Source organism: Babylonia areolata, chromosome 1 (genome assembly GCF_041734735.1).
Source record: "Babylonia areolata isolate BAREFJ2019XMU chromosome 1, ASM4173473v1, whole genome shotgun sequence".
NCBI classification, from domain to species: domain Eukaryota; kingdom Metazoa; phylum Mollusca; class Gastropoda; order Neogastropoda; family Buccinidae; genus Babylonia; species Babylonia areolata.
The window spans coordinates 21,734,636-21,748,531 of record NC_134876.1 but is presented as its reverse complement, the minus strand read 5'-3'; the positions used below and the strand labels follow the sequence as shown (position 1 = coordinate 21,748,531).

General features: G+C 40.7%; 2 protein-coding genes across 2 annotated transcripts in view; one reads left to right on the top strand and one right to left on the bottom strand.

Moving 5' to 3' along the window:
* The window catches only part of LOC143280846 (neurotrypsin-like), a 55,544-nt gene extending 51,072 nt beyond the window's left edge, over positions 1-4,472 (top strand). Inside the window, exon 30 of the mRNA XM_076585568.1 lies at positions 1,864-4,472. Coding sequence (XP_076441683.1) covers positions 1,864-2,000 — 137 coding nt within the window. The 3' untranslated portion in view covers positions 2,001-4,472. The remainder of the gene's footprint in view (positions 1-1,863) is intronic.
* Positions 3,405-13,896, bottom strand: part of LOC143286623 (uncharacterized) — a 177,678-nt gene continuing 167,186 nt past the window's right edge. Inside the window, exons 174-183 of the mRNA XM_076594665.1 lie at positions 12,957-13,127; positions 12,103-12,320; positions 11,447-11,653; positions 10,384-10,472; positions 9,389-9,484; positions 8,417-8,503; positions 7,356-7,589; positions 6,352-6,448; positions 5,420-5,568; positions 3,405-4,827 (exon numbers count right to left, since the gene is read on the bottom strand). Coding sequence (XP_076450780.1) covers positions 4,755-4,827; positions 5,420-5,568; positions 6,352-6,448; positions 7,356-7,589; positions 8,417-8,503; positions 9,389-9,484; positions 10,384-10,472; positions 11,447-11,653; positions 12,103-12,320; positions 12,957-13,127 — 1,421 coding nt within the window. The 3' untranslated portion in view covers positions 3,405-4,754. The remainder of the gene's footprint in view (positions 4,828-5,419; positions 5,569-6,351; positions 6,449-7,355; positions 7,590-8,416; positions 8,504-9,388; positions 9,485-10,383; positions 10,473-11,446; positions 11,654-12,102; positions 12,321-12,956; positions 13,128-13,896) is intronic.

Here is a 13,896-nt window from a genome sequence, read left to right as displayed (position 1 = left end):
TATATTGAAACTGTAATGGTGATTCATGTTGAAAAACAGGAATAATATGGGTTAACCAGTATGGTGCTGTGGGTTTCTGAACATGTGATAAGTGCATGTTGCACATGGAGCCTCGGTGTATCATCGTGTCTGAATGATTAGCACACAGACCACCATTCAAGGTCTACAGGCTGGGGGGTGGGGGTGGGGGGGGGCGAGTAAAAATCCTGGTCCATGCATGGGAATTGAATGAGTGGACACTCGCCTTCGCCTCCAAGTCAAATCAAGTCAAAGTATGGTGCTTAGAGCCTCGCCAACCACGAAAGACATCTCAAAGCTATTGCCACATTAGCATCTACTTTAAGTCGAAGTAAAAAAAAAAAAAAAAAAAAAAAAAGTACTGTAAAACTAATCACTGCTTCAATTTTTCCACCCAAAGTTTAAAATCCTCCAGAGTTTAAAACATTTAAAATCTGATTAACAATGTCACTTCATTTAAGAAGTCCTTAAACGTGCACGGAAGGACATCATGGAACATAAGGCTTAAGTGAATTTATCGTGTAGGCTTCCAAGTCAGGTTCATCAGAGTAACAGTAACTGTATCAGTGTTTATGTGTATGAATAATTCTTTCAAAGAATTTTTTAAACAATGCAATAATATGGAAAATGGAATGACAGGCCTCACACAGAGATGCCAGTTGTTACGATTTCGCCGTATTTCGTTACCCTTGATCGCAGTTTGTTCTGACGTTACGCTGACGTCAGAATTTTTATGACAAGTTCATTTTCAGCTAACTAGCATGGTCACATGCTTTCCTGTCATAACACCACCCAGACATTCTAGACCTATCGATCACAGGGCCAGGGCAGTCACTACTAACCTTGTTCTCACTTGATGATGCTCAGCTAATCGCGTGCATATTTACATTGAAACAGCATATACATTGAAACAGCAAAGTCAGTGGACCAGTCAGCTTAATCGTTTGCCTGAACAAGAGAGAATATTGCTAAATCAAGTTGCATCAGGTCAAACAGTGTCTGTGCGTGGTGGATTGCTGATGTGGCATGGAGTCTTGAGTGTTTCTAACAAGTTGAAAATGTTCCTGCCAAATTTCCTTATTGTTCCTACAAACACGTAACAGGGATTGGCATATCTGCTCACAACATAAGTACTTCTGATGGAATGACAGGCCTCACAACATAAGTACTTCTGATGGAATGACAGGCCTTACAAGTACTTCTGATGGAATGACAGGCCTCACAAGTACTTCTGATGGAATGACAGGCCTCACAACATAAGTACTTCTGATGGAATGACAGGCCTTACAACATAAGTACTTCTGATGGAATGACAGGCCTCACAACACAAGTACTTCTGATGGAATGACAGGCCTTACAAGTACTTCTGATGGAATGACAGGCCTCACAACACAAGTACTTCTGATGGAATGACAGGCCTTACAACATAAGTACTTCTGATGGAATGACAGGCCTCACAACACAAGTACTTCTGATGGAATGACAGGCCTCACAACATAAGTACTTCTGATGGAATGACAGGCCTCACAACATAAGTACTTCTGATGGAATGACAGGCCTCACAACACAAGTACTTCTGATGGAATGACAGGCCTCACAACATAAGTACTTCTGACAGGCCTCACAACAAAAGTACTTCTGATGGAATGACAGGCCTCACAACATAAGTACTTCTGACAGGCCTCACAACAAAAGTACTTCTGATGGAATGACAGGCCTCACAACATAAGTACTTCTGACAGGCCTCACAACATAAGTACTTCTGATGGAATGACAGGCTTCACAACATAAGTACTTCTGTTGGAATGACAGGCCTCACAACGTAAGTACTTCTGGTTGTTGCAGGAGTGTACACCGTGCTGGGCGTGACATCGTGGGGGTTTGGCTGTGCCAGACCCAACGCTCCAGGGATATACGCCAGGACCAGCGAGTTCCTGCAGTGGATCGAGGACAGCATTCGTCATCATTCAGACTCGCCGTGACCAGCCCAACTCCATTTAACATACAGCTGATGTCATGAAGCACGTTTTGGCCATGACTTGAAATCGGCTGAACTGATTGTGTTATGTGCATGTTAAAACATTTTCAACGATAAAGAGAGAAAATGGTTAAATGACTGTACTGACTTTCTAATCATTAAATTTATTGTGTGTATTCCGTTTGCTGGACTGAAATTCAAAGAAAGACTTCAGAGAATGGAGATGTCATGACTATGGGATTTTAAATCTGTGTGTGAACTTGCATTTAATTTCCTGTGTACGTTATGTATCTGTGTCATGTATATCAGCTGATTTGTCTGTGTGCTTATAATTATAGCATATTGCTATCACATGATTTGCTGTCGAAGAATATAATCTGTTTGTACCAGAGATTTTCTTGTGTGGCTGTCTTCCATGTTTTCCTTTAATGTACTTATTTTGTATTTGTATTATATAATGGTCATGTCCAAATTCATCATCTGTGTTTAGAAATACTTAATTAGCAGTCCTTAGAATTTCAAAAGTGTATAAACTGAAATGTTTAGTTTTCTTTATGTGTGCAGGCATTTGTTCATGTGTGTGTGTATACACACTACAAAAGTTTTTGGCACAAAATGGTGCTTCTTGTCCATCTTTCAGAGCCCTTAAGGTAAACACTTGCCTCTTAGAAAGAAATCCAAATCTTTTCATTTACTTTTTGGTATGCTCAGTTATTTGGGCAAAGATATTTTGTTTAAGATCTTAAAAACTACCCTCCAAAAAGTGGAGTTTAGTTCATTCTGTAAATTAGTACTTTTATAATTTTTTTTTTGTTTTTCCCCTCAAGGCCTGGTTTAAGTGTATTGGGTAAGGCATCTGCTTAGCAGATGTATAATATATATGGATTTGAGGAATGCTGTGACGCCTCCTTGATTTAACTGAGAATGAAAAAAAAAAAAAAAAAGAGTTGGAGTGGACATTGTTCCATGAGCAGAACCCAGCATCTCAAACTGGATTTGAATGGAAAGAATTTCAGTCTGAATAAATGGCCTCACTGTGTGTGTGTGTGTGTGTGTGTGTGTGTGTGAGGTGGAAGTTTATTCAAATCAACTCTCATGCATGATCTGTCAAGCTTTGCATTTTCTGCCTGCTTTTTGCAATGGCTTTCATTTAGGAACTTGTTAATTAAAACTGAATTTTACATTGCATCCTTTTAGTTTCTGATAAGTAATTAGATGAAAAATATCTTCTTGGTGTGAAATCTGTTATATTTTATGAAAGTTGATACATATAGACATGTGAGGTATAACTTATGTGAAGTGTGATATGATCATCACTACCAGCATGTTCATTCTCACATTTTCACAAATGAAAAAAAAAGGAAAAAAAAAGAAAAACAAGAGAAAAAAATAAGGCACACACACTATCTATAGAAATAGATTCTTTAATATTTGCTGCGTATCAAAAAAATCTTTACATCCTCTACAGAATAAACATGAACATACAAGAAGATCAGTATATAAGCTCACGCATGATACATAAAGATTAGAAAGCTGCAATAAGCAATCCAAAAAAAAAAAAAAAAAAAGGTTTGCAAAAAAGGAATTATACCATTTTTTTTATTTTTTTATAATCAATAACTTCTGAGACAATGGTCAACAAGGAATGTGAAGTCTTCAACAATATGTTATGCATGCAAACAACAGGGAAATGAGGTTCAATAAGTACTAACAAGACAAAGACACTCTCAGCAGGTTTCTTGATCTCAAAAAACAATCCACTCCAAAATAGCACCACATCCACCTTTCTTTTATGTCCAAGGGAAAAGAGCTATCATTTACTTAAAAAAAAAAAAAGAAAAGATATATCACCATAAACCGCTTTTTTTTTAGGATATAAATAATCAGAAGTGATTTAAAAAAAAAAAAAAAAATCTCTACAGGCTTAGGTAACACCAGTCTTTGGTCTATAACAAAATGCACCAAGGTAAATTAAAAAAAAAAACACAAAAAAAACACCCAAACTATAAGCTTGATATAACTCTTGAAAATGATTTCTGCAATACAGCATACAATAGAAAGATCATCAATCACTAGATTAAAAAGAAATCCAACCATAACAAAAATGACTTTTTAAGGCACAAAAAAAAAAAACCCATCAAAATTTAAGAAAGGCTCTAACATGCTTTAATACCATGTGTCTCATTAGAATGGTCCCTACAAATAAATATATATATATACATAAATATGTATTGTATGCAATAGAAGGAACATCAAATATAAAATCTAAAAGAAAATCAAACCATAACAAAATTCATTTTAAGGCACAAATAAACAAAATTAACCTATAAATATTCAGAATGACTACAAGCTTTATTCAGTAACAAAAGTCTTTTAAACACTTGCTACAAATTTAAGTCAGGAAGTCCATGAGAACCTTAAAGTATGACCAAAAAAAACACATCGCATCATAAACAGCCACAACAAAAAAAAACAACTTCAAATAAACAGTTGATTGGTAAAGGCTCCAGTCTCTTGGTGAGAATCAGTTCATCTTTGGGGGAATCTTGGCAACATTTCTTTTCACATCCAAAGTACCATGGAAACCCAAACTACTTTGCATGACGACAGAGAGAAGGCACAACAAGAGCAAGGGGCTCTGGAGTGGTGCGGAGGTGGAGAGAAAGACGGACGAATGATGAGAGGAGGGAGGGAGGGGGTGTGGCGGGGAAGGGGAGAGGAGGGGTCGGGTGGCAAGGCAAAGCTGGAGGGGTGGTCATCACAGTATGGTGGTGCTCTCCGGCAAGGGAGCCGCCTGTGGGGAAGGCTCCAATTGGGCGGGCTGTTCATCACTGCACACACACACACACACACACACCATTGATTGACACCATTTTCTAAATTTGATACCTACAGCACACTCAAGACAAATTACAAGTTTTATGTATAGAATTTGTTTAAATGCCATTCGTACAAAATTTTCTAACAATATAAAATGTATGTGCAGTAAACAAATAACTGTAAGCCATCGATTCATTCACTGTCCAAGCATAAGACAGTTAATTCCAAAAACGAGAAAGCGGGGAAAATGTAAGAAAGCCAAAAGAGGGAATTTAACTTGGGCGAGACACTCTCCACTACAATCAAATTCTTGCCCAGATAGGACAGCAGATGCCTACTCTGCTGTTCTGACCTGCCTGACCAGCAGCATAGCCCAACTTGCTCAGTCAGGCCTTGAGTGCATGCATGTATTATATTTGCGTACCTATCAGTGTCGATTCCTTCTACAGATATTTGCCAAAGGACAACACTCTGGGTCGTTTTTCAGGGCACCATATGCGTGCTGTACACAGGACCTCGGTTTATCGTCTCATCTGAACAACTAGACGCTCAAATACATTCCGATTCACAGACAGAAGAGAGAGGGAGAGCATGAGCAGGTACCTTTGATAGACAGGGTTGACAGCAGCGACCACCCCAGCGTCGTGCTGGACGTGCTGGACGTCCACCAGACCGTCATCTTGGTGCAGCTTCAGGCCCACCTCCCCATAGGCATTGATCACCTCGTCAGGAGGCACGTACATGTTCAAACTCTGCCAAAACACACACGTCAAACGTGTTTCACCCTTCTGTCATATGGTACAAACCATGTCAGATAAATGCACAATACACACCATGTCAAACAAATACACAACACACACCATGTGAAACAAATACACAATAAACACTATGTCAAACACATACACAACACACAACATGTGAAACAAATACACAGCCTCATGGGGAAATAAACCTTACACATTCCTCTTGCAACTGTCTGTCTCTCATACAAAAGCAAATAGAAATAAATGTGAAACACACACAGCACACCCAATATAGCATGCAATGCATTGACCAGAGCAATAGTCATGTGGTAAGAGCACTGGACTGTCAATCCTAGGGTTCTAGGTTTGAGTTCCAGCTGCCTCTGGTGGAGTAAGGGTTAGATTTTGCTGATTGCCATGCCAACACTTGTGCACTTGATCTGCTAACATTCACAATGTACAGCAAAGACCCTGTGAACCATGTCAGAGTTCAGTGGGTTATGGAAATACAAACATACACAGTAGAGTATGCCTGCCTAAATGGTGGGGCAAAAGCAGCCAAATATGGAAAAGCCCGCTCCTGGGTACAAGTAAACATGGCAGTAAAAGGCAACGAATGGGGAAAACATAGCATTAAAAAACAAGGTTTCCAGATACTTCCTGTAACTGGAACAATTACCTTACCACAAGTCTCACAACTTTCTATCATGGGAACAAGTTTCCCAACTGTGTCTCAAAGAAGTTTACTACATGAAGTCTAACAAGTTTTTATCCTGGGAACAAGTCTCCTACCTGAGTCTCATACTCCCGCAGGAAGTTTGGAGGTTCCTGGAAGGAGGTGGGATAAGCCACCTGGTACTGGCGGTACTGCATAATGAACTTCATGAACCTGAGGGAAAAAAACAACAAAATCATCTGAGCAGTTCAAAGACACAGACCAACATTCATTCTATGCAGAACAAGACAGACTGCATGACAGATCCATGAATAAGTATTAAATAATGTCATGGTGATTCAAGTACTTTATTTTGCAAATTATGTCCATGTTTAAAGAGTTATGATACCAGGAGTGGCCGAATATGATGAGATAATGAAGGGAAAATAGAGGGTAACCCTGGAGACAGGGGATGGGGAGGGTTAGTAATTATCTGTAGTGACTAAAGATGAGGGTGGTGAAATAGAAGACATGTGGGAGCGGGGCAGTCCTCAGACAAGGAAAGGAGCTTATTTACCTGGAGTAGCTACAGATGAGGAAATGAAAAAGAAAGCAAAAGGGGATAATCCAAAGGGCAGGGGGGCCGGGGGGCTGGGGGGGGGGGTATACTTACATAGAGTGGCTGAAGTAGTCACTGTGTTTTATCATTTATGCACATTATCTTGCTATTTTACTTTAAAGTTCAACCTTTGTCATGTTCATAAATGTATGTCCAACTCCACTGTGGGCTGAGATACTGTGTGGTGTGAGTGATGAGCTTTGGATGGACACATAATTTCCAGACGGACTGATAAAGATGTATTGTGTTGTGTTGTATTGTACAGTACTGTATTGTACTGTACCGTATTGCACTGAAGATGAGGACAATGAAAGAAAGAAAAAAAAAAGGGTGGTAATCCTCTGTAGCAGAGGAGTGGCTGAAAATGGGGGCGGTGGGGGGGGATGAGGGGGGAAGGCAGGAATCCTCAGTGAGGGGGGTTGTATTTACTTGAAGTGGCTGAAGATGAGAATAATGATGGAAACAAACAAACACAAAAAAGAGGAGGGCAATCCTCAGTGGAGGAGGGGGGGTTGTATTTACCTGGAGTGGCTGAAAATGAGAACGATGATGCTGGCGATGGCCAGAAGGATGATGATAGCAGCCAGAGCCACCAGAGGCGCCCAGGGGTCATCAGTCCACCAGATGTATGACTTGGCCAGCTGTGTGCGGTAAATCACCGAGCCGCCATAGGGCAGACGGATTGGGTCTACTTCCTTGCCCACGGAGGCAGAAACAGCCTGGGTGATTTCGTCCTGACGGTCTGCAGTCATGAAACTGTAGAGAAGAGTAAAAAATTGTTTCTGGTTTACCCATGAAAGCAGAGTATGGCTGCCTACGTGGCGGGGTAAAAATGGTCATACACATAAAAGCCCACTCGTGTACATACGAGTGAACGTGGGAGTTGCAGCCCACAAACGATGAAGAAGATGAGTTCTCTGGTCACTAACATTGCTCTGATGCATGATAATCAACTGAATGTCTTTCTACAGACTGTGGGAGTGCTGAAGCAGAATTCAGGCAGGTGTTGGACTTCTGATCTAGTGTTCAAGGCCTCGCTTCAGCATGGTGTTGTGTGCTTGGGAAATTCACTTAACTCTGTTTTCCTCGTTCCACCCAGGTGTGAATGGATACCCGACTTCTGTCTGGGAATGTAAGTATCAGCAGGAAGGGATTGGGCCCACCTTCCTATGCTGAGCCCTTGACACAGTGGATATGAATTCACTGCCCCGATGGCTGTAAAACTATGGGTCATTTAACATTCCCACTGTGATGTTGCAGATGGACAAAAAAAGTGCAACTAGGAATGGAAGAAATAAAGACAAAATACAATACACTAAAAAAGAAAAGAAGAAAAAGAAAGAAGCTGTTGAGAACATTCCCTCCTGTCAACACACACGTGTCAAATGTGTTTCACCCAATGTGTTGAAGAAACAACTATAAAACTTCTTTACAAACAAGTCACGACAGAGAACAGATATAAGAAAACTGAAACCTGTGAAACGAAGAACACACCGAAACTAGTTTACTTGGACCAGAGAGAAAGAGTTTATACTATGTCTGCAACACTGAGTTCTTATTGTAGTCAAGAAACAGGAACTCACTTGTCCTTGGCCTCTTGGCTATTGGTGCTGAGAAGTTTGTAGCCACCTTGAGCGTTAGCGTAGCCGGCCACAAAGTAAACATCCGAGCTGAAAACACAAATCAACATGAACATGATGAACCAGGAATGGTGCTGCATTCATTGGGCATGTAACCCTTTATCTGCAAAGTCTTGGTGAAGTGAGATCATTGTGCATGGATCTGAATGGCAGTTACTTCTCATGTACTTTTAATTCATGTAACTGATTTTTTTTTTCAAATAAAATTAATGCAGTTGATGTTGGTTTTATTTTTCAAACAGAAGTTATGCAATCCCCAGAGAAGAAGTCCAAACAGAATAAGTGACATCTTGACCTGTGCAGTCAATTTCATCACAGTGAGCTGACACACTGTCTCTCTCATATACTGTGTAGTAAACTGACAAAAACAGGGGGGCAGGGATAGGGGGTGGGGGGGATGGTTAGAAAAAAAAATCATTTCTTAAATTTGTGTATGTGTCTATGTGTGTGTGCTCACAAATACTTTGTGCATGTATCTACATAAACATCAAACAAGCACATCCACACAAACAACAATCAAGTATCATCTAATTGGAAACACTTTCTACAGCTTACTGATGATCCAAGGCAATTGTTTTTTTCTTTTATTGTGTTTCAGTACATCTTTGCAATCTACACCCTAGAAATGCAAGCCTGAATGAAAGAACTGCAGTCCTCTTGCACTCACTTAAACCAGGCAACGAACACATATTCCTAAGACAATGCCCCTTTTGCTGTGCTCTGAGTCAGATTTGATACTGCTCCTATGTAAAGCTGTGATGCCAGTGAACATAGTCATGGGGTTATCAATACTTGTTGACTGTGCCTGTGAAGCACATGAGTAAACCGCTAATTTATACGAATGAAATGCAACTTTGGTGTCCAAATACTGGTGGGCTTTAAAAAAAATGTAATAATTGTAGTTGACCAACTTACGCATCAGAAACGACTTTGATGGCGTTTCCATCAATGATTCTCTTGGCCTCCACTTTCTCAATGATGATGACAAAGCCAGTTCTGTCCTGAAGCAAACTGAAACCGAAAGTATTGTCATGCCACGTCAATAACATTCTGCCTTCAGCCACATTCTATGCATGCTTGCATGTAAGCATGTGTGTGTGTGTGCATGTGTATGTGTGAGTGTGTGCACACATTTACATGTGTATGTATGTATGAAAGTATTTTCATATCATTGTATGTATGATGTATGTACACATACACACCAAAATGTACCTATCAAATCATGTGTAACACTGATGTAATGTGTTATGTAGAATATAATGTGTTTTGTAACGCACCTAGAGCAGTCTTCTGGATAGAGAGCTGTATAAGTATCCATTATTATCATTATGATTAATATCGTTATCATCAGAATTATTACTACTACTGGTACTGTTGTTATTTCCAGCAATTTGTTTCTTTCCTCCCACCCCCTTTCACTCTAGTACCTGGATCTGTGTCCCCAATCAAGGCAAATCCAAACTACTGACATCTCTCATAAAAAACAAAACAAAAAAACCTGATATCTGCACTCTTATCCACCAAACTCAATGCCTTTTAAATCATCAGAAAAAAGTGTATCACCTCTCTTTAAAACTGTTTGAGTGACTGAGCATGTTCACACTTCTTGGAATTCACCATCACTGACTACTCAACAGAAAAGTCATCAAAAAGAGTGATTTATTCTAAAGCCTGAAGCACTGCAGGAACTCTATTCATTAAAACCATATACCTTCCAACATCTGAGTGGCTTTTAGCTCTTAAGTTTGAAGATGTCAACTTATCAACCAAACAATCATCCATCGCGTTTTCATAATCAGTGCCATCTTCTTGCCTTTCCAATCCAGAAAACAAATCAGAAACATGCTATGAAAAGGAAATCAATAATTCAAAACATGATAATCAAATCACATTTGATGATCAGTACTCACGTAACAATGTCACTCAGCTTGTCAAGAGTCTCGGAACGCTCCAAGGCCATTGGCATCACAAACCGGTTGATGTCCTCAATGATGTTCACCTGAGCAGACAACAGAGAGATCAGATTAATTTGTGTCTTCTCAGTTCATGAAATACCTGTCGCTAACACTTATTAAAAGAATCAGATCAAACAGCATATGACAACTGCCAAGTCAGATCATTAGAAGATGAGTGTCACATCTGGTGATCACTTTGACCATGTGTTTCTGTCAGGGACGGAAGCATCAGGGGTGTGAATGGGAACCTGACCTTGGTTGGGGAAGATCAAAATGGAGGGAGGAAAGGACTGGGCCCCCACCTTCCTATCTTAGCCAAGCCCCAGACACAATGAATGAACTCACTGCCCTGATGGCCCCCACCTTCCCATCTTAGCCAAGCCCCAGACACAGTGGATGAACTCACTGCCCTGATGGCCCCCACCTTCCCATCTTAGCCAAGCCCCAGACACAGTGGATGAACTCACTGCCCTGATGGCCCCCACCTTCCCATCTTAGCCAAGCCCCAGACACAGTGGATGAACTCCCTGCCCTGATGGCCCCCACCTTCCCATCTTAGCCAAGCCCCAGACACAATGAATGAACTCTGCCCTGATGGCCGTAAAAGACACTGGGACCTTTGTCTTTTTTAAGAGAAGCATCATCAAGTTTTAAAAACAAAACAAAAACAAAAACAGTGAAATATGTCTAATCAACAAAATATATCAAATGGACAATAACAATGCAAAATGAGTAATGGGGTCCTTCCTCAAGTTTATGCATCGGCACAATGTCTAGCATGACCCGTACAGACTGAAAAAACACAGGTGATTGGACTATGAAGGCTGAAATTAAGAGATAACAAAAGAGAGAGAGAGACAGAGAGAGAAAGAAACTGGTCGGAAATTTCATACAATTTCCACAAAGCAGGGACACAAATAACTGAAAGCCACTCCAGTATACCCAGGTGGGTTGTCTCTTCATCTGAGCACACGTTAAAGGAACTAAATGACAGTGACTGTTTTTAACATGCACTTACAATGACCCTGGTATTGGTGAGTTTGGGCGGTTTTCCTTTGTCCAGGGCTGTGATCTCGAAATCAAACTGTGAGGGAATGTTGACGATGGCAAACTCTTCATCCGTGGTCAGCAGACCCCCTTCATTGCTCAGCTTGAAGGGAACTTTGTACCCAGAGTCTATGATGTACTCCACGGTTCCATTGTTGCCCAGGTCGTTATCAGAAGCCTGTGAAGAAAGAATGCAATGATATTATCAAGACATTTTTTTTTTTAACGTAAACCACCATTTGTTGTCAGTTCATATAATTGATGCTACTTAAGAAAATTAACATCTGACAACATACTTGATCTCAATAAACACATTATACTGAACACTAAAAGGCTTTGGTCTTATCATCTCAAACTTCAACACATACACTCAACTCAGTATATTTTTTTTTACGTTATCTTTTCCCTCACATAATACAAAAGTCTGAAGCTGAATCCAAAGTGAAAGAAATCGCCCTTTGAAAGGTAAAGAGTGACATGGCAGTGGTGTGCAACTTTGGGGATAAAGGACTTTGTGCAGGAGAAACAAAACTAAACTGACAATACAAAGACAGTAACAGTAGCTCAGACCTCTACTCATATCAAGAAACATGCACCAAGAAGTCTTAGACTAAGGTCAACTCTCACATAGACACATCCTGGGTAGCATCCTGGGTAGGCTGCTCTGCTTGCTGCCGGCATCAGAACACTGGCATCAGGCTTGGAAGTCTTGGGCACAGCACCAATGTACATGTTGAATGTGCCGTCCCGGTCGTTCTGCTGGGGCATGGGGGGGAAGTGCCATTCGGGGGATTCATCGTTCACATCCAGAACATCGATCACCACTTCAGCCATTGCCCACGTGTCTGTCACAAGGATAAAGCATTTGCTGTTTTCAGTATCAGTTGCTGTGTTCGGAAAATTCAAAATACCCTACACCACATCTACTGGCATAACCAAAAACATGCTTAGTCAGGGCTCGAGTGTATGCATATATACAATCCAGAGTGGATTTCTTCTATAGAATTTTGCTAGACAAAAAGACTTCTGTTGCCATGGGTACCGGTACTTTTCAGTTTGCCAAGTTGCACATGGTACATTGGTTTATCGTCTCATCCAAATGACTAAACCACTCAGTCTGATTTTCAAGTAAAACGGGACAAAAAACTAGACCAGGAATTGAACCTACATCCTCACTGGCACTGTATGGGCAGATGAGTGTCTAAATCATTCTGCTACCTTCCAATTTGTTGAAATAGTAACAAACCAGTGTGCCTAACCAAATTCAGCATGTTCAAGATCTTTCCGCAAAGCTACTGCCCAGTAGAAAAGAAAATCACGGCAGAAAATTACGGAAAAAAATGTCAATTAATCTCTTGTTTCTTCTTCCCTTGCAGCATTAATTTGCGTTCAAATACACACACAGAATCACATACTACCAAACACTCATCATGCTTCTCAACACCTGATACACATAACTTCAGACAGGTAGTCAGACTCACTGAAAATGTAGTTGGTGCCAGTGGAAGCCTGCCTCCTCCTGCGACTGGCCTCAGACTTCGGTTGCACTCTGACCTTGAGGTAATGGCGGGTGTGGGTTTCTCGATCCAAGTTGAGCAGCAGCTGCAGAAAGCAGTCCTTGTGGCTCTCCTCGTATGCCATGGTGAAGTAGCCTGCAGCAGAAATGGATCATCACTGCTTTGTTGATACTTCTTCCATACACTCCTTACACTTTTCTTGTGTCTGCATGTGTGTGGTTAAGGGGGCGGGGGAAGGGGGGGGTTGAGGGGGTGTGAGCAAATATGTATGTGCATTTTCGTGCAGGCACTGCAGCTGCATACTTCTTTCATGGGCTGAATGGTGGAAGAAAACAGGCCAAAGGCAAGTCTGCAGATCAAACTAGCATGGACAGGCATACTCAGATTCCCTTAAAGCAGGCAGTCTATAGGTAATGCATCTACAACAGAATCAGTATCAGAATTACTGTATTACCTCAGTAAGAGAAACCTGAAGTGTGGTGAAGACAGTGATACATACACATTACAAGCAGAACAGCAAAAATATGGCAAACAACATTCATAACAAAAGCACACACAATCACCACAGCAAAAACATGCCCAACAAAAACACCACCTTTCAACTATTTCACACACACACACACACACACACACACACACACACACACACAAAAAAGCACCCACCCATATGCACAAACCCACACATGTTTTTGCACATATACAACATATCAAACAAATATAAATGAATACATCAATATAAAACAATACCAGCTGTAAGAACACATAACGGAGGTTAAGCAAACAAGGCACAGAATCATCAATCACCATGGTAAAATCAACACCTTTGTGATGAAATAAAACATCAAATCGAATTCAGTATAAAACATCTATTCTGCAGCAAAATTAATATCCTTATGGTAGCAAA